Source organism: Rhinopithecus bieti, unplaced genomic scaffold (assembly GCF_001698545.2).
Source record: "Rhinopithecus bieti isolate Rb0 unplaced genomic scaffold, ASM169854v2 scaffold_4981, whole genome shotgun sequence".
Lineage (NCBI taxonomy): Eukaryota > Metazoa > Chordata > Mammalia > Primates > Cercopithecidae > Rhinopithecus > Rhinopithecus bieti.
This window is the reverse complement of record NW_016805130.1, coordinates 1,271,407-1,292,848: the sequence shown is the minus strand read 5'-3', so window position 1 is coordinate 1,292,848 and position 21,442 is coordinate 1,271,407. Positions and strand designations below refer to the sequence as shown.

At 37.2% G+C, this 21,442-nt stretch overlaps 1 protein-coding gene across 1 annotated transcript in view; it reads left to right on the top strand.

Moving 5' to 3' along the window:
* The window catches only part of OBI1 (ORC ubiquitin ligase 1), a 47,605-nt gene extending 26,163 nt beyond the window's left edge, over positions 1-21,442 (top strand). The window contains 3 exon segments of the mRNA XM_017871222.1: positions 550-638; positions 18,599-20,088; positions 20,091-21,442. Coding sequence (XP_017726711.1) covers positions 18,759-20,088; positions 20,091-20,140 — 1,380 coding nt within the window. The 5' untranslated portion in view covers positions 550-638; positions 18,599-18,758 and the 3' untranslated portion in view covers positions 20,141-21,442.

Genomic DNA, 21,442 nt, shown 5'->3' with positions numbered 1-21,442 from the left:
AGATAGATCCAATTTTGAGGGCCCTAGAAGTTGTGAGCCAGAACATTGGAAAGGCCTTTTTGAAGAAAAAAATCAAGTGGTTAAATCATGTTAGATTTGTTATCACTAGAAAAAAATATTTTTAAACAGCACCCCAGAAATCAATTTCATAGCTCATGAATTAACTCTTCAGCATTAGTTTGCCGATACTGCATGTGGTATAATGTTACCTTGCCTAGAGTATTCAGTGATGTGAAAAAGAAAAAAAATTCCACATATGTTTGCCATTAGTATGGTCCCTTAATGACTGTAAGCTAACTAACATAGCTTCGTTTATTTCCCTGGATAGGAGATTTGCAAAGTGCTTGGGGAATATGGATTTAAAATGCTTAGTAGTATTCACAGTTTCAGAAGTCATTCCCAGTAGTGATTTTAAGTTTCTGAAGGCCATGTTCTACTATTCAGTTTTCTGATAATATTATCACTCTAGAAAATACAGATGGCTCATGTTGTAATTTTTACAAGGCACTTTTGTTTTAGCTTTTGCTTAGTTTCAATTTGTTCTTTTAGGCAAATAAAAAATTGAAATTGGAAAATGGTGGCCTGGTGAGGGAGAATTTACGACTGAAGGCTGAAGTTGATAACAGATCACCTCAAAAGTATGTATTTTGCTCACAGAGCAATGTTTCAGTTTATGTCAATATTTCAGACTAGGCTGCTGTGAGGGTTTGATTTTTGCTTGATTCTTCATTTAATCATGTAGATTTAGGTAGAATGGCTTGCCTCTAAAAGTCAAGTTTATACTCCGTGTTGTTGGAAAAATTTTAGGCTCGATTAAGGCTAATTTTAAAGAAAGAATTTTATGCCTATCTTTTTTTCTTATCTGATGAATAATGTGACCTAGCCCAAGTGAGCATTGACTTAGTTTTACATGTAACTGTTTAATAGTACTAACACAGTAGTGAGATTAAGGTAATGCCCTTTAGTTGTTTTCTTAGATAGTCTTAGTAATAGTTCATGTTCATATAGTTCTTTCTCTTTGCAAGATACAACAACCTGTAATGAAGAACTATTAGTATTCTCTGTTTTCAGATGAGAAAATGGAGGCATAAAGAGATTAAATTAATTTACCTAAATCTGCACAAGTGGAAGTATTAGAAATAGCATTTGACTGGCTGGGCACGGTGGCTGATGCTTGTAATCCCAGCACTTTGGGAGGCAGAGTTGGGTGGATTGCCTGAGGTGAGGAGTTCGAAACCAGCCTGGGCAACATGGTGGAACCCCATCTCTACAAAAAATACAAAAAAATTACCTGTGTGTGGTCGTGGGCGCCTGTAATCCCAGTTACTCAGGAGGCTGAGGCAGGAGAATCACTTGAGCCTGGGAGGCAGAGGTTGCATTGAGCTGAGATCACTCCACTGCACTCCAGCCTGGATGACAGAGCAAGACTCTGTCTCAAAAAAGCAAAAAGAAGTAGCATTTGACCTTAGATAGCCCAACCCCAGAGTCTGTGCTCTTAACCATTACACTAAAAAGCCTATCTGAAATAGAATTTAGGACATTGTTCATTGAATTTTTTACTGATTTAAAACTATACAATTAAGTGAATTTATTCTTCCCTTATGGAATAATTTTTATTCCATTCCAGAAGATAAGAATTTGCAAGCATTGGACTGCTTAACAATTTGTTCAATATTTTAAGAAAGAGTTGGGATTTAAGGGTTGCAAATGGAGAGAAGATCGCAGGCAGCACTTAAGGTTCTTCTTTTTCTAGGAAAAAAAATGACAGATGAGAAGACAATATGGCCCCCAATGTCCAGCAACCTCTCTGAGGGATGGCATATGAGAACTCCACACTTTCTTCCCATCCAACCACTGGACTTCATTTCTTTCTAATGGAAAAAGACAATACAGGAATAAGCAAACAATAGAAATTTATCCTACCAGAAATAGCTCTCTGCTTGTCATTTGAAAAGCAGGAAATGTTGCCCTTGGTAAAACCAGATGTGGTATCAGGAAACGGCGGACGCTAACCATAATTACTGGAGGCAGAGATAACTAACCAATGAGAAAGAAGCATAGCTTTTACGTGTAAATAGTTTCTTCCCCTGTGCTTTCCAACCCCGTTTTTCTTTCACTTCAGATAATGTCCTACTTTGACAAATTAGTGAAATAACCTTAGGAAGCGTTACTGTTATGTAGTGGTTTGAATCTCTACGCCTATCATTTATTGGCAGCTTGCCTTGCTGGTCATAGTAATGCTTGTCCATTAGCCATTTCCCACAGCATGCTGAATGGAACGAAAGCTATTTTGTTTGTAGCTCTAATTTCTTGAAAACTTGCCCACCAGATTTCGCATTTAATGCCAGCCACAAGGATGTGTGTTTTAAAATATCCATGGGTCAAACTGGATAAAGAACTGAAGAATCTCACCTGAGGAAGCATGGCCTCTGTCAACTCTCGAAAAAGGAGCTGCACATCTGAATCCAATATAACTTTAGGATTTTCCATCTTTAATTTCCATTGCTTCCCTTCAGGGGAGGGGAACAGTTCACTTGAAAAGCGATTTGAGCTGAAAACCGTATTCCAGATCAATTTGCAATGCATTGAGGTATTAAATGCATTGCATGTGATTTATAGCCTTGTTTACTCTGTATCACCAAACCCTAGTGGGATTCAGAGAAAAGCTGACCACAGCTGAAAATACCCACATGTTCACCTGAGGAGAGCTCCTGTTTGTATGGAAAAGAATAAGACATTTCAAGAGTTCACAAATAAATGCAAGTGAATAAAAATCACCCATTCCATTTTATTCCCTTGGTTTAGGAAATACCTTGACTAATTATTTTTCTCTTTTCTACTTGGTTAGGTGTCAGGGTATACTTTTTTATACACTTGGCCTTAGTCTCCAATGTATCCTACAAGTTGAGCAGAAATATTCTACAAATCATACAGAAGAGAGAGCTTTAAAGTTTACACACTAGAGAGGAAAAAAATACTAGGAAGGTGTATTAGCTCAGATTGTCATAACAAAATGCTATAGGTGAGTGGCTTAAACAACAGATTTATTTTCCCATAGTTTTGGAGGCCAGAAGTTCCACATCAGAATTTGGCAGAGTCGGGTTGTGATACGGGTTTTCTTCCTGGCTTGCAGATGGTTGCCTTCTTGTTATGTCTTTATATGGTTGGGGGAGAGAGAGAAATCTGGTCTCTTTTCCTCTTAAAAGAACACCTAGTGACCTCATTTAGCCTTAATTGCTTCCTAAAGATCTTATCTCCAAATACAGACACATTAGGGGTCAGGGCTTCAACATACGAATTTGGAGGGGAGGGTGAGGACATGACTCAGTCCATCGCAGAATGAATTTCTTTCTAAGATGCTCCAACAGATATCACGCTGTTTCCCAAAAACTTGACTAAAATCTGGTATGAACAAAGGAGATTCAAATAATATTTACCTTGGTCTAAAGAACATGGTATTGTATAAAAGCTAATATATTTTACATACAATCTTTTAAAAAAACAATGCTATAATCTTTTAAAATGAAGATGTTGATTATCTGGACGTTTTTCCTTCCTCGATTTTAACTTAAAATCTCTCTTGAGCAATGTGGCAGATAGCCTACTAAGCATGTTCTTCTAGGTTTCAATAATATTCATCCTGTTCCTTGCCAAAAATTCGTTGTCCTAATATCCAAACTCATGGTCCAGAAAATGCAGTCTTTTCCTTTGGCTTTACCTATTTAGCCACTTTCTGAATTCTTATTATGCTTCTAAATGTATTTATTTCACCTGGAGGAAACCACCTGTTTGGCCCTTCAGTTTCCCCTAACTTGGACTCCTAAGAGATTCGGATTTGATCTTCAGAGCTCAAGGGGTGGTGATATGACCTTTAAGTTTACAAGAGTAATATATGAAAAAGACTTATTCCACTTGCTAACCCAGAAATAATGAATTTTTTCTTACTTAACATTGTGCTAGATGCTTTGAACAAGCTAAATACTCTCTCTGACCCCTAAAGAAGGTTGTGTTCCCTTGCTGTGATTTCTTATTACCTGTCCTTTCCCTTAGCACATGTCACAACTGCTAATAATTAACACTTTGTGTAATTGTTTTATGACTTTGTTCTGTTTGAGCCAGGGCTATAGTATGTAGTCACTATTGTAACCACTGCATTTTATAGGAGTCTGGCTTCCGTGCTGCTCCTACTACATATCTTTTGAGTAAATGAATTAAAAAACATAACTCCTATGACTGAGGAAACATAGAGACAAATCGAGAATGTGGGATACTCAGTAGGAAAAACGACTAGGTTTCTTCCAAGTCATTGAGGGAGAGTGCTGCTTTATAATAAAAGAGAACTATGAAACTTAATAACCAAATGCACTGTGGACTTGTTGGGATACTGATTAGTAACAAACTGATTGTTGAAAGACATTTTAGAGGCAGCTGGGTAAATCTGAATATGAAGCAAGAATTAAATGAAATGATACCAAGGAATCAATCTTAATTTTGTTTAGGTATCATGGTTACTTAAGAAAACACCATTTATATTAGTCCTTTTGGGCTGCTATAACAAAATACCATAAACTGATTGGCTTATAAGCAACAGAAATTTATTTCTCACAGTTTTGGAGACTAAGAAGTCCAAGATCAAGGTGCCAGCTGGTCTGGTGAGGCCCACTTCCTGCTTCATAGACAGCTGTGTCCTTTTGCTGTATCCTCGCATGGCAGAAAGAACAAAGGAGCTTTCTGGGACATCTTTTTAAGGGTATTAATCCCACTTATGAGGGCTTGAACCTTTTGACCTATAGGCCCCAGAACCTTACCTTTAAATATTATACCATCACCTCCTGATGGCCCTGCCTCCAAATACCATCACATTAGGGATTAGGTTTCAACATAAGAATTTATGGGGGACACAAACATTTAGTCTATGGCACCATATTTTCTTTTAGAAATGCATCCTAAAACATAGACTATAAAATACTTCAGCAAAAGACAAAGGATATACATACAAAAGAAATAAGACAAAAATCTTGATAACTGTTGAATATGCATTATGAGTAAATGGGAGTTTATTATGTTCTCCCTACTTCTGTGAATGGTTAAAATTTTTTATATTAAGGGGAAAAAATCCAGCAAAACATGGTCCCTGCTTCCAGAAAAGTCATAGTTAATGAAGGCATGACATGAAAATATATGAAACGAATGCTAAACAGATATTAAGCCAAATAATAGAGACAGCAGTATGGGTTCAGAGAATGGCAGTTAGGTTGCAGGGATAAGGAAGGTCTTTATCAAAAAGGATTTAAGCCCAGCTTTGAAGAATGGAGATTTCATCCTTCAAAGGCATTTGAGTGAGAGAAAACAGCATGTGCTGTTAGGAATACTAAGCGGTCCCTTCAGCCCTAGTCCTTTTTCTCCAGTAGTGGTAGCCACATATTGTGGTACTACTCAGTTAAGCACAGTAACTTTCTTCTCACATTTATCAGAGCAAAAGTCCATGTAATTTTTACATCTCTCTATTGTGACCACCATCACTCTACTTTTATAGCTTGGTAGCATGACTCCACTATGTCCACCACTTTCTACTCTAAGCAGAAGGGCCTGTTCTCAGTCTGAAAATGTAGTGGGGAATGTGAAGCATGTCACACCCCCACATGGTAAGACACATCAAGAAAGGGAAGAAGCTGAAGGGAACAATTAAGTACTGGATTTCTTGTATTCCTAAATTCCCTTGACTTTAATTACTACTCCTAAACTGTGCCACGCAATGTGGATATACTTATCATTGGTAGAGTTAGATGTTCCTTAGTGATTTTTTAATTTGAAGAGATGTGAAGAATTGACTTGTAAAGCATCTGAAAGTTCCATGCCCTCTCTCCATATCACTGTTCAGTTGTGCCACCTTTTTTTTTTTTTTTTTTTAGCCACTTGAGGCAAGGATCATGCTATGTCACCAACTATTATGAAGATTTAGTAGAGCAGCTATTTTTGTCCTCAGCTACTAATTCACCTTAATAGTATGGGATATTCTATTAGCTCATTTGTATCAAACTTGGTTATAATTGAATTAATGGTTTTGCTTTCTATAAATACGTATGCAGGAATGTTATGTTTTCTGTCATTGTGTCTTTAGTGAGATCTATGGGTTTGATAAATGTCTCCCTGAGTGCATTTCATTTTACGGCACAGCAACCCCAAGGCTTGTCCTTGTGGACAAGTCTTCACCCATGCCTCAGCTCCTTTTGGGAGAGGATAAAGGCTCTAGATACTCTGGGCAATAAGTAATATGTCCTGTTATTAATATATGAAAAGAAGTGTTCTGAAGAGGAAGGAATAGACTTCATTGATTGTGACCTGGGCTTGCTTCCTTTTTTGCTCTATTTTTATTTCTTGAGCCATCAGAAATGAAATTTAAAATCAGTTATCTTAGGGCTTTAATAATTGTCTGCCTCTTTGTCAGATATGACAAAACAAAATCAAATATTTGACCTCACATTCTTTCTTGAACTACAGGTTCATGTTTTCATCTATCTTTTTTGTGCCTTTACCAGAGATTGTATGCCTCAAATTTACTACAGAGCATGGTGGTTAAGAACTTAACTCCGGAATCAGACTTCTTGAATTCAACTTTCCCTTCTTCCATTATGTCCCTCCTTTCCCTACCCAATTCATTTTTTACCATGCTCAAAACTGTCTTTTAATAAAGTACATATCAAATTATTTAAATCTCCTGCTTAAAACTATTCAGTGTTTTCCTAGAATAAAATCCAGACTCTTCACTGGCTAGTCTGCACTGCCACCTCTTCTTCATCTCATTCTTAACTCCTCCAGCTCATCCTACTCCAGTTCTACTAGACTTTATTTCTAAAACATGCTGTATTTATTTCCTTTACTTAGAATATTCTCCTTGCAGATCTTTACGTGACTATCTCTATCAATCCTCAGATGAAGGAAAGCCTTTTCTGATCATTCAATCTAAAGCAGCCCTTTCACTCAGCACCTTGTACTCCCTTAATAGAGGACCATAATAATAAAATCATGATTGGGTAAGACAGTAGAGCATGGTGATTTTAAGCACAAACCTTGGAGCCAAACTCCGTATGACCAAACACTAATCTTGTCTACTTACTAGCTCTGTGATTTAGATGAAGATATTTAACCTTTCTGTATCTCAGTTTTTGTCTTTTGTGCAGTGGGGTTAATAGTACTACCTGTGTTGTAAGTAATAGTAAGAGTTAAATGAAATAAAACTTAAAATACCCTTTTAACAGAGTCCATAATTAGCAATTAATATTTTAGTATTGTCTTCACAGCCATTATCACTGTCTGAAATTATCTTGTTCATTTAATTGTGTGACCTGTTTGTTTTCTGTCTCCTTCATTCTAAACTCTAAGCTCCATTTTAAACTCTAAGCTCCTTGCTGCCTATCCCCTTCATTTCCAAAGCCCCCAGTATCTGAAGATACCTGATAAATATTTTTGAATAATTGAATTAATAAATAAGTAAATAACATTGGATAAATTAACCTTAAAGTCTTTTTTTTTTTTTTTACATAAGATGAGGGTGCATTATTGTGAGGATTAAAAGAAATCTATTACCTTGACACGATGTGTCGTATAAAGAATGGGAAGACAAAATAATGTAAATCATTCTGTAAAGATACATGCTTGCATATGTTTATTGCAGAACTATTTACAATAGCAAAGACATGAAACCAACCCAAATGACCATCAGTGATAGTCTGAATAAAGAAAAACCATGGAATGCCATGCAGCCATAGAAAGGAATGAGATCATGTCCTTTGCAGGGACATGGGTGAAACTGGAAGCCATCATCCTCAGCAAAGTAGCACAGGAACAGAAAACTATACATCACATGTTCTCACTCATAAGTGGAAATTGAACATTGAGAGCACATGGACACAGAGAGGGGAACAACATACACCAGGGCCTGTTAGGGGGTGGGGGCTGAGGGGAGGGAATTTAGAGGACGGGTCAGTAGGTGCAGCAAACCACCATGGCACATGTATGCCTATGTAACAAACCTGCACGTTCTGCACATGTATCCCCCCCCCCTTTTTTTTTTTAAGAATAAATAAAACGGCTAGAGGTGGGATGGGGAATTTGTATATCTAAAAGTCATATCCATAATCCCCATCCCATGCAAAAGATTATTTATCCTCTTGCTTTGTTCCTGTCCTTCTTAATGACTTTAGTACTTACCTAGTTGCCTAAGATTAAAACCTCAATCTTCTGTGCTTCTCCACCCCTTCTCTTATCACACCTGGTGTTTTTTAGTATGTTCTCTGTAGCCTACCTTTTTAAAATGCCTCTGTAGTCCCTCTTCTCATTTTCACTAGTTTAGATCCATATTATTTCTTGCCTAGCCTGTTGTAACAGCCTTTCTACTGCTTACTTTTCTTTCCTATGCTGTCACCCAGGCTGGAGTGCAGTGGCACCATCTCTGCTCACTGCGAGCTCCGCCACCTGGGTTCATGCTATTCTCCTGCCTCAGCCTCCTGCGTAGCTGGGACTGCAGGTGCCTGCCACCATGTCCAGCTAATTTTTTGTATTTTTAATAGAGGTGGGGTTTCACTGTGTTAGCCAGGATGGTCTCGATCTCCTGATCTCATTATCCACCTGCCTCGGCCTCCCAAAGTCTGGGATTGCAGGCATGAGCTACCATGCCCAGTCCCAATATTCTTAGTCTAGTATAAAAGGGTCTTTACTATATAACTTTGGTTTAATCTCCTTACCTCTTCTCTAGCCCCTCTCTTCTTGTGCTCTGCCCTGACTATGCTGAATTTCTCATTGGGCCCACATTCATGATATTGTATTTTCCCTGGTTCTCCACAGTAGCCTCTCTCGTTTTTATTCTTCCTGGTTAATCCCTGTCTATCCTTTGAGATCTATCCCAGTTGTTGCTTTATATGTGAGACCCTCCATAATTTTCCCAGACAGAGGTGGCATTTTCCTCTTGTTCTTTTCATTACTCTTCTTCTACCCTATTGTTTTAATGATCATGTTGCATATTGATCAGTTCCATGACTGTCGTACCCAATTAATGTGGCAGCTCCTTGGCACCAAGACATATTTTTTAAATGCACATTTATGTATTTGTACAAAATACATATGTATGTGTGTGTATCTTCCTTTTATGGAGTCTTACAGAAGGAAAGAGTCCTTATACTCTAATACTTGAAGCTTAAAGTACAAAGGATTTATAAGAGAACAGGAAATCAGAGAGTCTGGAACTTTCTCCAAATTAGAGCATAGGATTTCCGGAAGCTTTCCTCTTTAAGTTATGCCAGGGAATCAGAGTTAGAAAGAGAAACAGAGGAGGTGATGGCAGCGGCTTGCCTGGCTAAGTCTTGAGTTTCTTGTCTGCATCTATTTACTTGAACCAGATTTTCCTTCCTTTACCTGTCTCCATGCTGACTCTGAACTGTGCAGTTCCAGTTCCCAGGTCTGCTCTTTCTAAACTGTGTCTCAAGATGTAGTGGTAATGCTCTAACCTTTTGCTTCCTCATCAACACCGCTGGTCTGGCTGGCTCTTGCTGTTGTCCCTTCTTGACCTATTCTGGCCTTTTTTTGTTTCTCACGATTCTTCTCTGACAAATGTGGTGATTCCTGGTATTTGACCCTAGCCTGATCCAGTGACTGATTCTGCTATGCCCTTTGGTTTTCCCGGAAGGGGAACTTGTAGACTGTCAGGGGAGTCTGATGATACCCTGGGGCCAGACTGTGACAGCCAGTTGCACTCAGGCCCCTTGACTGCCTGAGGGACCGTTCGCTGGATATGCAGCTAATTGGGGATAGACAGGTAGTGCAGTTTTCTGTCAGTTTGTCTTTATTGTATTGATAAGGTACTTGGGGAGGCGGCAGTGCATGCTAATGACTAAGCAGTAAGGTTGTCAGAGGGATTATGAACTGTTTGAGAAGAGGAGTGATCACTTCTACTTCCTTTGTTTTCCTTCTTCATAGCCCCTGAGCACACATTAGTCCTCAATAACTGTCATCTGAGTAATAATTACAGGGTATCTAGATCAGTTTTTCGTTTTGTTTCATTTTCTTTCAGATCTTGTTTCATGCTGAGAGAAAATAAGAGATAATTTAGTTAAGGTGAAAAATGTATAGACAGGTAGATACTACTCCAGAGATTTTTAAGTATATTTTTTATCACTCAACAGTAGTTGGACTCTTTTACAGTATTGAGATTTTGTTGTTAAGGTTATTTTATTTTGGGGAAAGATGTAAGTCCTTTACTCTTAGAAATAAAAAGATATGAAATAGGATGTCTTAATGTTCTCTCCTTTCCATGACAGATTAGGATCCCTGTTAATGTCATGCACATTTCAAGGCTGATCTTGGTTGGTTGAAGGGAGCTGGGGAAGAAAAGGAGGGCATTTCTGCTTGGAATCAAAATGAGATAAATTTGTCAAGTAGAATGGAATTTATTCCACAGTAAAAGTAGTAGTCTGTCCTCACAGGCAATGCAGAGAAAGTAGTACTTAGAGTTAGGCATCCTGTTTTGAGCAGCTTTGCCCAGTGTGCTGCCCAGAGAGAAGGAAACAAGCCTTGGAAATGGAGGCTAACTAGTTGCAGTTTCCAAACAGAAGGCTGGAGACCAAGTCCCAATTGCCATAGAAGCAAGTAGGATGAAACTGACCAGTGTGGAACACAGTCTAGTTCTGTATTTCTCTGTATCCACCTGCTGACCCAATACTATGTGGGTCAGTCCTTATTAGAGGCTTACCACAAAAGGGACCTGTCCCTCTTCAGTTCACATATGCTGCTCAACACTCAGGTCATTTTTATTAATTTCTAAGGTATCTCAGCTAGAATTTTCACCACAGTTAACTATAAATGCATAGTTGGTTTAATAAGATAAACACACAAAGAATTTCCTTTAAAGTTTTGTTCTACCATGAGCTGTGATCATGCCACTGTACTCCAGTCCTCCAGCCTGGGTGTCAGGATGAGATCCTGTCTCAAAAATAAGTGAATAAAATAGTGTAAATATGAGCTATTAATTATTAACCCTGCTCTTCATTTGGAAACTTGCAAAGCAAACTGTACGTTGATTTTTAAATGGTACTTTTAGAAGATGGAGGGATAAGGAATTACTGCAAGGGCCTAATTCTTAGCTTGTTCCTCTGTCTTTATCAACTTTGTCTTTAGGGGTGAAATTCTGGCATTTTTTATTCTTGCAAATATTGGAACACTTTCTGTTTTGTGATAAAACTAAGATGCAACATAACGTAGCTTGTATTTTTTTTCTTTTAATTATACCCTGAAATAAATAACCTATGTGATGTTTAGACCTTGAAATTTTGTATTTAGTTTTTCTCATTTCATATAAAAAACATCTTTTACTTGTAGTTGAATATACCTGCTGATTGTACATGAGCTAGACAAGTTTATCATACATACTTTCTACACATAGCACATTTAAGTATTATGCTTTCAGTTCTGTTTCAAACTTAGTCTTTATATCTCTGGTTAAATATTTGGGTTGACATTTACCAGGGTGATCTGTCAATGCTGTACTTTCATGCAAGGCCACTTTAATAAATGAACTTTTAAAATTTCAAAATATTATTGGATTTGTGCCTAAAATATGGTGGTGGTTTGATAAATGTTTACTGAATTTGTGCATACATACTATATGTCTTCCTACAATGTTTGTATTTCCTCTCTGTGTTTTTATTAGCAAATGTATGTATCAATAAATAGCACAGGAATATTAATTCACTAACTCTGTATACACATTGTGTCTAGAAAAATCTAGTCTACATTTTGATATGAAATATAAATAGGTGCTGATACTATTTAAGAAGCGACTTTATGTTCCAGTATTTAATATGGTTTCAAACATGGTGTATGGGGTTAGAAAGACTTGGATTCAAATCCTATTCCTGCCACTAAGCCCCTTTTAAGCTTCTCATTTCTCATTTTTAAAATAAGAATAATGGATCTTGCTTCATAAAGTTGATAGGAGGATTAAATAAGATAATATATATCAAGCATATAGCACTCTGCTTGATACCAAGTAAACACTTAATGACTATGGCAGCTGCTTTTCTTTTTGTCATCATCATTGTCAGTAGTAGTCAGTTATACAAGTTAAAGAGTATTTGTTACACTTACTTTTGGTAAATTCCAGCCAAAAGTTCACTTTCCTTTTTTTAAAGTTCTCTTTCAGTATATCTCATTTAACATTTTTGTGGAACTAACACGTGTGACTAGGATTGGCCATAGATAGTACTTTTATGATTAACAAATTTCTAGGAATGTAGCAGTTTTGTAACTGAGAGCTTCTTTTTAAAAAAAGAAAACTCTCTTGAGGAAACATTGGCAAATTATACAGCTCAGCAACAATATAAATGTGTGGGTTGCTTCCCAAAGCTTCTCTAGTAGTTTAAAGACAGAATGTTTCCCCTTTATCCTCCCAACACATATATAAGGGTGGGTAATGCACAAATGATCCATAGGAAGCAGGTGAGAGGAAAGGGATGCCAGAGGCTTTGAACCTTTTCCCCCACCACCTAATACAGTTTTGATATTCCGACAGCTCTGGTCCTCCCTGTCTACTTTTCCTAAAATGTGCCCTACCCACCCTGCACACATGTACATGAGATAGATACCACTACCAGGACCTTTTCATTTTTCTTCCCACTTCTGTCAAAACTCAGATTTCTACAGAGCTCCTGTTAAGGCTATACACTTATTAAGTGTAATCAAAAAGAGGAGTTAGGAAACTCAGAGAATCTGAAACTGGTAGATTGTGCGTTGGGAGATATAATTAAGAAAGGAAAGGGCAAATGGAAAGCTCTTCTCTCTGCAACCTTACCTCTCTGTGTTTAAAATAAAAAAGATACTTTCCTAATATTTCTGAAATTCAGGAAATGAGAAGCTACTACGGCTATGCAGACAAGCAAGTCCACAATAAAATCCACTCTATGAATGGATCAGTCTGTCTCAGATTAAGTGGCAGTTATTTAAAGAAAAATATTTGAGACTCATAATTTTATTTGCTTTTCTTCCATATCAGCCGTTACTTTATGATGCCCACTTGCCCCTGTCATTTCCCAGGCTCAAGCGATCCTCCAGCTTCCGCCTCATGAGTAGTTGGGACTACAGGCACATGCTTCTGTGCCTAATATTTTTTTTTGTAGAGACATGATCTCATTATGTCACCCAGGCTGGTCTTGAACTCCTGAGCTCAAGCCATCCTCCTGCCTCACCTCCCAAAGCATTGGGATTACAGACATGAGCCATGGACCAAAGCAATCTTAGTAATTAATGGGAAAAATCGCAGTTGTTTGATGACCTTTAGAAACTTTTGTCAAAACAATTAACTCTTATTGTCAATTATATATGTATATGGATGGGCAAAAACAGTAAAACTAATATTTATTTAGTACATTAATATTTATGCAGTAAAATTTGAAACATGAGAAATATTGAGAATTAGTGGGTTTTTTTGTGAAAAACTTCTGGAGAATAATTTGAATAGTGCTTACCTTCTCATATAATTTATGATATGAAGCTAGCATCATTTCTGATACCTTGATGAATTTTCACACTCCTAAGTTTGCATCAGCTTCCAGCATCTTATCCTGAGCTCCACATTGCTTTAGTGTGAAGTGTTTTGTCAGCCTGTCATTTTCTCTAGACATCTTCATCCTTTTCACCACAACTTTTCTCATCCGTGTCAATAAGTTTGCCTCTCCAAAGTGCTTCTGGCATATCTAGAATTTCTTGAATGGACTGACATTGTTGTAATATTCCCACAGTCAGTGATTTCTTCCATAACTACATTTACATTTGATTGCAGTTTCACTTCCAGTGTTATCATTGTTTATTTCTGTTACACCTTCATCTTTGTTGACCTGTTCTGTCTTTTTATTGTTTTTGTAAAATGTCATGTGGGTTTTTTACTGGGAGACAAGGAGGCAGCCCAGTTGCACACTTTGCTGTCTGTATGTTAACTGAAGAACAGGTAGATGCAGTGACTAATCACTGACTGACCTTGAAAGAAGTGACTTAATGGGTCACTGATCATGAAGCACGTCTATTATTTATGTAGTGTTTTGTGAACTGAAAAGCTAGAAGTGAAGATTTTACTTCATGCAGTTACTCATTAATATTGTGTGGTAACTGAAATTTGAATCACGTTGTTGGGTGACTGGTAAATTAAACCATGGTAACTGAAATTTGTGCATATTGAAACCATATAAAGCAAGGATATCAACACTGAAAACCTGTCAGGCCAGACCACAAAAGCTGGTCCAGGTCCAAAGATAGCTTTCACTTTCTTTCATTACCTCAGCTACCAAGTAAGGAAAACATATAAAGTCAAAGTTTGATGAGGCAAGTAGACTGACTTCCCCAGTGTCCCCTCCCCCTTGTCCCTTTTCAAGAAGGCATTTCTGAATTTTGGCAGTCTTGGCCACCCACTGGGCTTGCTGCATTTACCCATTTTTTTGGAATTGTCGTTGAGAACCAGAAAGGCAAAGTGAATTGCTCAAGGATAGTAGCATAGCACTAGAGCTGATTAGTTTCTTGGTACTCAGTTGTGGTATTCTTTTACCACATTTGTTTTCTTCAAACACGTCCTGTTTTTCTGTTTGATAGACTATGAGAAAATATGGTCTTAGGAACTTTTTGTTGTTAGAGATGCTCTTTAATTTAGTTATACTACCTCAAAGGTCATACCAATAGGACTTCCATTTCTCTTCTACTAGGGACAGAAATGATCTTGTATCTCTTTAGCTATTTGGACAAGGGGAACTCTCATCCTTTTGTCTCATCCGGAATGTATGTATCAGTTAATACTGCAAGCTGAAAAATCCTTTAAGCTTCTGTTAGATTCTGGCAGAATACACTTCTGATGTCAGTTGTAGCTCCTGAACTGCTGTACAGTGTTTTTTTCTGGCATAATGAAGCCTTTGGCCATCACTGCTACTTTGAAAATCAAAGCCTTTTGGTCTCTAATGGAATGTTATAAAAATACTCCATTTTGAAATTTGCTGAAGAAAAGGAGGAAGTATGGCAAATGATATTAGAAATCCCTCCGGCTTGCCTTGGCATAGCTTCATTTAGTGTTATATACTTGAAATATCTAGAATTAGTATGAATACAAAAGTATTAAAACCCAAAGATAAATAAGCTCATATCTTCCTTGTCTTCTATGGAAGTAGAGCATCAGATACTTATCCCTAATTGTTATTTCTCTATAATAAGGTAAATTACCCCTTGCCAGATTTAATATAGTTACCTTGGATAAGCTAAAAATCTCCTGACACATGTCAAAAGTTTCATCTATTTGCAGTCTTACTAAGGTGAAGGTTTTTGGGATGGAGCAGTATAGAATGCCAAGCCTGTAGCAAAAAAAGCTCTACTGTATATATGTCAGTCTCTGTTGCTTTCCTGGGTGTCAGAGAAATAAAGTAAACAGTCAAATGTAGTAAACTAGACATGTTTAGTTTAGTAATACAGTGACTGTCATAATACTTAACATGTAAAAGAAGGCCAAGGACCTTTAACTTATCCTGTGGTGTCAACCCTGTCTCAGTGTAAGGCACTAGTGTATCTTAAAGTAAGAGAATAACTTTTATTCAAGAAATACACAATAACAAGGAATTATTCTAGGAATCTGGCGGTGAATATAATAAGACAGTCAAACTACCTGCTGTCCTTGAGCTTCTATTCTAACGTGGGAGAATGAAAGCAAATAAATTACATGAATTGATTAATTGATCAGTTGCATGGCTTTTAATATACATATCTGTCAGTCTGCCCACCAGCACAGGTCCCTTATTAGCATGGGAGAAGGGCCTGATCACTGAAAGTATTATAGATTTTTAGAGTATTGAAATGAAACTTAGGGAAATTAGGGGCAGTGGCCTTTTAGAAAACAGCCTAACTCCATTAGTGACTTCTGCTTGCTTGTCCCTTTCATATGTGATCTGCTACTGGCCTTTGTTATTTCTCTCTGAAATAACACAAAAATTATGTTTAGGGCTCTCATTGACTTCAACTCCAAACCATATGTTACTTCTTTTAAAACATAATTTCTAAAAAAAAAAAAAAAAAATAGAGGCAAATGCAGTATCTTAAGATGATACTATACTTGAAATTCCAAGCTAAAACCCTGAAACAAGAAACTGGTAATATTTTGGGAAGCATTCTTTATTTTTGACTGGTCTTTCTGTGTGTAGGCCTCTGAGTTCCCAAAGATATCCTTTGGTTGCAACTGACTTACTATTTAGTAGCATTATTTAAGTCATTTGATTTTTTTATCTGAGGAGATAACTTTATTATAAAAAATTTTACTTGAAAAAAATTTATCTTGGGCCGGGTGCGGTGGCTCAAGCCTGTAATCCCAGCACTTTGGGAGGCCGAGACGGGCGGATCACAATGTCAGGAGATCGAGACCATCCTGGCTAATACGGTGAGACCCCATCTCTACTAAAGAATACAAAAAACTAGCCGGGCGATGAGGCGGGCGCCTGTAGTCCCAGCTACTTGGGAGGCGGAGGCAGGAGAATGGCGTGAACCTGGGAGGCGGAGCTTGCAGTGAGCTGAGATCTGGCCACCGCACTCCAGCCTGGGCGACAGAGCCAGACTCCGTCTCAAAAAAAAAAAAAAAATTTATCTTGGTAAGCAAATGTAAGGCTGTCACTTTTACTTATTTGCATTAAATAAGCATGCTACACAGTTTATCCATTTCAAAACGCGGGTTATTTGATTATGCCAGAGTAGTTACAATCAGGAACTCACAAACGTTTGTACTTAATGTACTGAAAGGTCTTTGCTCACTTTTTAAAAGTTCTCTTACAGAACTACAGCTCTGTAAAGTACTACATTTATAAGCCAAAAAATTTTTAACAAAGAAGAAAAATTCCCATCATTCATTTAACCAAATACAGTAGTAAACTTTGTCTTTAAAATGGGAAGGCTTGTTATCATAGTTGCTTTTGTTTTTGTTATACCTGTGGTTTTTGCTGTTTTTTTAGAAGTTGAAGGGAGCGTGCTCTCTCTGGAGGTTCAGTTAATTGCAGTGAGTAGATCAATATTCAGCAATCATGTCTTTTAAAGCCTTTTCTGATCTTGAGATTTTATGATTCTATATTTACCTTTGCCTCTGCTTTTTCCTTCAGTGATAAGAGTACAGGGATAATGTAGGGGTTGAGATGGGGAGTGAATTGGGCTAGTGGTTTAGGAGGTGATGAGCATTAAGTGGGAGTTGAAAACATGTTGTGGTTGATTCTAAGAGGGGCAATTGCTATTGGTGTCTGCTTTTTTTGTAGTTTTTTTTTTTTTAATACTAAATACATGTTCTTAATTGTAATTATTTTTTAAATTAGGGGAAAAAAGGAAGAAAAGATAAACCCAAAGATAAAATAATTTTGAAAGTCACCTTCTCATAGCTTCCTCCAAACAGACAATCCCTTAATTCTTAGAAATGGGCCAATATAGAAATCATCAAAAAGATGATTAAGAATAGGTTTTGAAAAGAACTCTGGAGGAGATAAGGTAGTTTTCATGGGATTAGAATGTAAGGCTTATGTTATTTATTGGCTCATAAGAAGTTTCCTGAAAGATAGAATTTTTTTTTTTTGGTGATAAGATTGAATTTAAGGTAGATATTTTATGTCCCTTGGAGCTAGACAGTCTTTTTTATCTTTGTGTTCCCAGCCCCAGATATACCACCTAACCTATACTAGGTACTCAAAAATTGTTTCTTGAGCTTAACCCAGTACTCATTCTTGATGGAAATAAAAGCAAGATAATCCTGGGTAAAGGGAGTAGATGTTTTTATGAATAAAGGAATTCTTTTTCAGTCACTCTCCAAAATGTTCTCTTTCAGAAAGTGTAAAATTTTTTTTTTTTTTTTTTTTGCATAGTATATTGGAATCACAAGCACTGACTTCGTATTTCAAAGTTGAAAGAAATGAGATTGATGTCCCACACAGTTGTAAAATGCCAAAAATAAGTAGTGCTGCCATGAATTAAAGGCCAGTACTCTGAAAAGCTTCAGATCAAGGGTGGCTATAATTGAAAGGGCCCAAATAAGTATTTAAAACCACCTCTCCTGGGAATGCTAAGATTTCTGAATTTCAGATTGGCATTTTATGTTTGACAAGGTGACATTGTATAAGAAATGTGTTGTAAAACACAGCTGTATGATAGGAAAATGATTGAATGTAAATATTTCAAGATGCAGACCACTGTTCAAATGTTATCGTAAATCTTTGCCATTGTTTTAGGGCATAACTCTTCATGCATATATGAGCTGAATTGATAGAGCCAGCTCTTCGAGAGGAAATCGTCAGCACATTTCTGCCTCTCTGCTACCACTAGTCTGATTCAACCACAAAAATATCTTATTAGGTTTTGCCATTATTATCATATGTTTTTTATTATGTAAGTGGGGAAACGTTTTTTTGAAAATATACATCTGGCATTTGCCCTACTCATTGAGTGGTCTGAAATGTCACTGTTAGGTGAAATTAGAATAGCCTGGGACAGTTTGCACTCTCAAACCTTGAAAAGAAAAAAGCTTGAGTTATCAGATTAACTATCTTTCCATTCTTTGTAGGTTTGGAAGGTTTGCAGTTGCTGCTCTTCAGTCCAAAGTAGAACAGTATGAGCGTGAAACCAATCGCCTCAAGAAAGCCCTGGAACGAAGTGATAAGTATATAGAGGAACTAGAATCTCAAGTTGCACAGCTAAAAAATTCAAGTGAAGAGAAGGAAGCTATGAATTCCATTTGCCGGAGAGCACTTTCTGCAGATGGCAAAGGGAGCAAAGGCAGTGAGGAGGATGTGGCATCAAAGAATCAAGGCGATAGTGCCAGAAAGCAGCCTGGCTCATCCACCACCAATTCTTCTCACCCAGCAAAGCCTTCCAGCAGCCGACTGTGTGACACCAGTTCTGCGAGGCAGGAAAGTACCAGCAAAGCAGAAATTAACTGTTCTAAGAACAAAGACCTATATCAAAAACAGGTAGAAATAATGTTAGATGTGACAGATACAAGTATGGATACTTATTTGGAAAGAGAATGGGGGAACAAACCAAGTGACTGTGTACCCTACAAAGATGAAGAACTTTATGATCTTCCAGCTCCTTGTACTCCTTTGTCCCTTAGTTGCCTTCAGCTCAGTACTCCAGAAAATAGAGAGAGCTCTGTGGTCCAAGCAGGAGGTTCCAAAAAGCACTCAAACCATCTCAGAAAATTGGTGTTTGATGATTTTTGTGATTCTTCAAATGTTTCTAATAAAGATTCTTCAGAAGATGATATAAGTAGAAGTGAAAATGAAAAGAAATCAGAATGTTTTTCTTCCCCAAAGACAGGATTTTGGGACTGTTGTTCCACAAGCTATGCCCAAAACTTAGATTTTGAAAGTTCAGAGGGGACCACAATAGCAAATTCTGTTGGAGAAATATCTTCAAAATTGAGTGAGAAATCAGGCTCATGTGTATCCAAGAGGTTGAATTCTATTCGCTCTTTTGAAATGAACCGGACAAGAACATCCAGTGAAGCATCGATGGATGCTGCTTACCTTGACAAAATCTCTGAGTTGGATTCTATGATGTCAGAGTCAGACAACAGCAAGAGCCCTTGTAATAACGGTTTTAAGTCACTGGATTTGGATGGGTTATCAAAGTCATCTCAAGGCAGTGAATTTCTTGAGGAACCTGATAAGTTGGAAGAAAAAACTAAGCTAAACCTTTCCAAAGGTTCTCTAACTAATGATCAGTTAGAAAATGGAAATGAATGGAAACCCACTTCTTTTTTTCTCCTCTCTCCATCTGACCAAGAAATGAATGAAGATTTTTCACTCCATTCCAGTTCTTGTCCAGTAACTGATGAAATCAAACCCCCAAGCTGCTTGTTTCAGACAGAGTTTTCCCAGGGCATTTTGTTAAGCAGTTCACATCGACTATTTGAAGATCAAAGGTTTGGGTCATCTTTGTTTAAGATGTCCTCAGAGATGCACAGTCTTCATAACCACCTTCAGTCTCCTTGGTCTACTTCCTTTGTGCCTGAAAAGAGGAATAAAAATGTGAATCAGTCAACAAAAAGAAAATCCAGAGCAGCCTTTCCAATGCCAGCCCATCAAAAGCAACTAAAAGTTGACTCATTAGAAAGGTGTCATTTGTAGTTTTGTCCTGAGAGAAATAGAAAAGTTGTTAAAGTTACCTTTTTTCCTCAGAAAAGTTCTATACAAATTGGAATTGATAATCTTTAGTCAAGTATCAAGTCAGGATGGTGGATTAACCTGTACCCAGAATGCTTTTTGTTCATTTTGAAAAGATTTTGGTCTTTTCATTTTTACTTGGGGGGTCTTTGTGACCAGAGAAGTTAGGGAGGAGGTTATTTTGTGTTTTGGGGTTGGTTGGTTTTTTTTTTTTTTTTTTTAACTGAATTTGATATGTATCTCGGTTGGGTGTACATTGTTTTTTAAAAAATGTTATTTAACTGTCAGATACAGTGGCCTGTTGATAAGCCCCACTTGTCTTCAGAACTTGGATTTTTTAAATAAAACTTTTAGTGTTGTCTATACACTGCTCAGTAAGACACTTGAGTTTCTTTAAGTTTTTCCTAGGGTGGAAATTATTTTACATGTCCCTTTTTATTTATGTTCAGTGATGGCCTAATTTTTCTGCAGGGCCGTGATGGAGAAATAGCACTCTAACCTTAGTCCAATATTGATTTACTTTTTTTTTTTTTTTGGTTTTATGCATATATTTGCATTTTTTAGCATTGTGTTTTGTCCAGTTTTGTGAAAATGTTCTGCTAGTATGAAAGAATACATTTTCTATATGAAAACATTTGTTTTATGTTAGGTAGCTTATATTTTCTCATCTTTGTGTGTGTATGTGTGTGTGTGTGTGTGTGTGTGTAAAATCAGAAATTTAGCATATTATGGAAAGAAGGCATGGAGCACTTGGGTTTAGAGGGACCTAAAACATCATAGCTTCATTGTTCCAGATGTACAGGTTTGAAAGAGCTCATCGCCAAGTTCTTGATCCACTTACATTCCAGGGGAGTTTTCTTTTGAGTAATATGTTTCTTGTTTGCATGTTACTGTTCTTTGTGGCAACTATGCATGGTAGCATTTTTGCTTGCTGTGTTTTCCATACTTAAGAAAAAGAGGTTTCAGTTGACTGATAGAATATCTTTTATGTAGGACAAAACTTTTCTGTGAAGAGTGTTGAGGGGGTGAGGATAGGTAAGAGGTAAGCACAATTTTTAATTTAGGCTCTGAAAAGTGTATTGTTCTGAACATATTTGGTATGCCTATATAGGCCTTTAAAAATGGGTTTGTATGCTGTTTAATGTGCACTGAACATTTTACATTAATATTATACTGTTTTACATTAATACTGCATGCTTTTCTATGTGAATTGAATAAAGAATGTCATAAGCACTGTATTC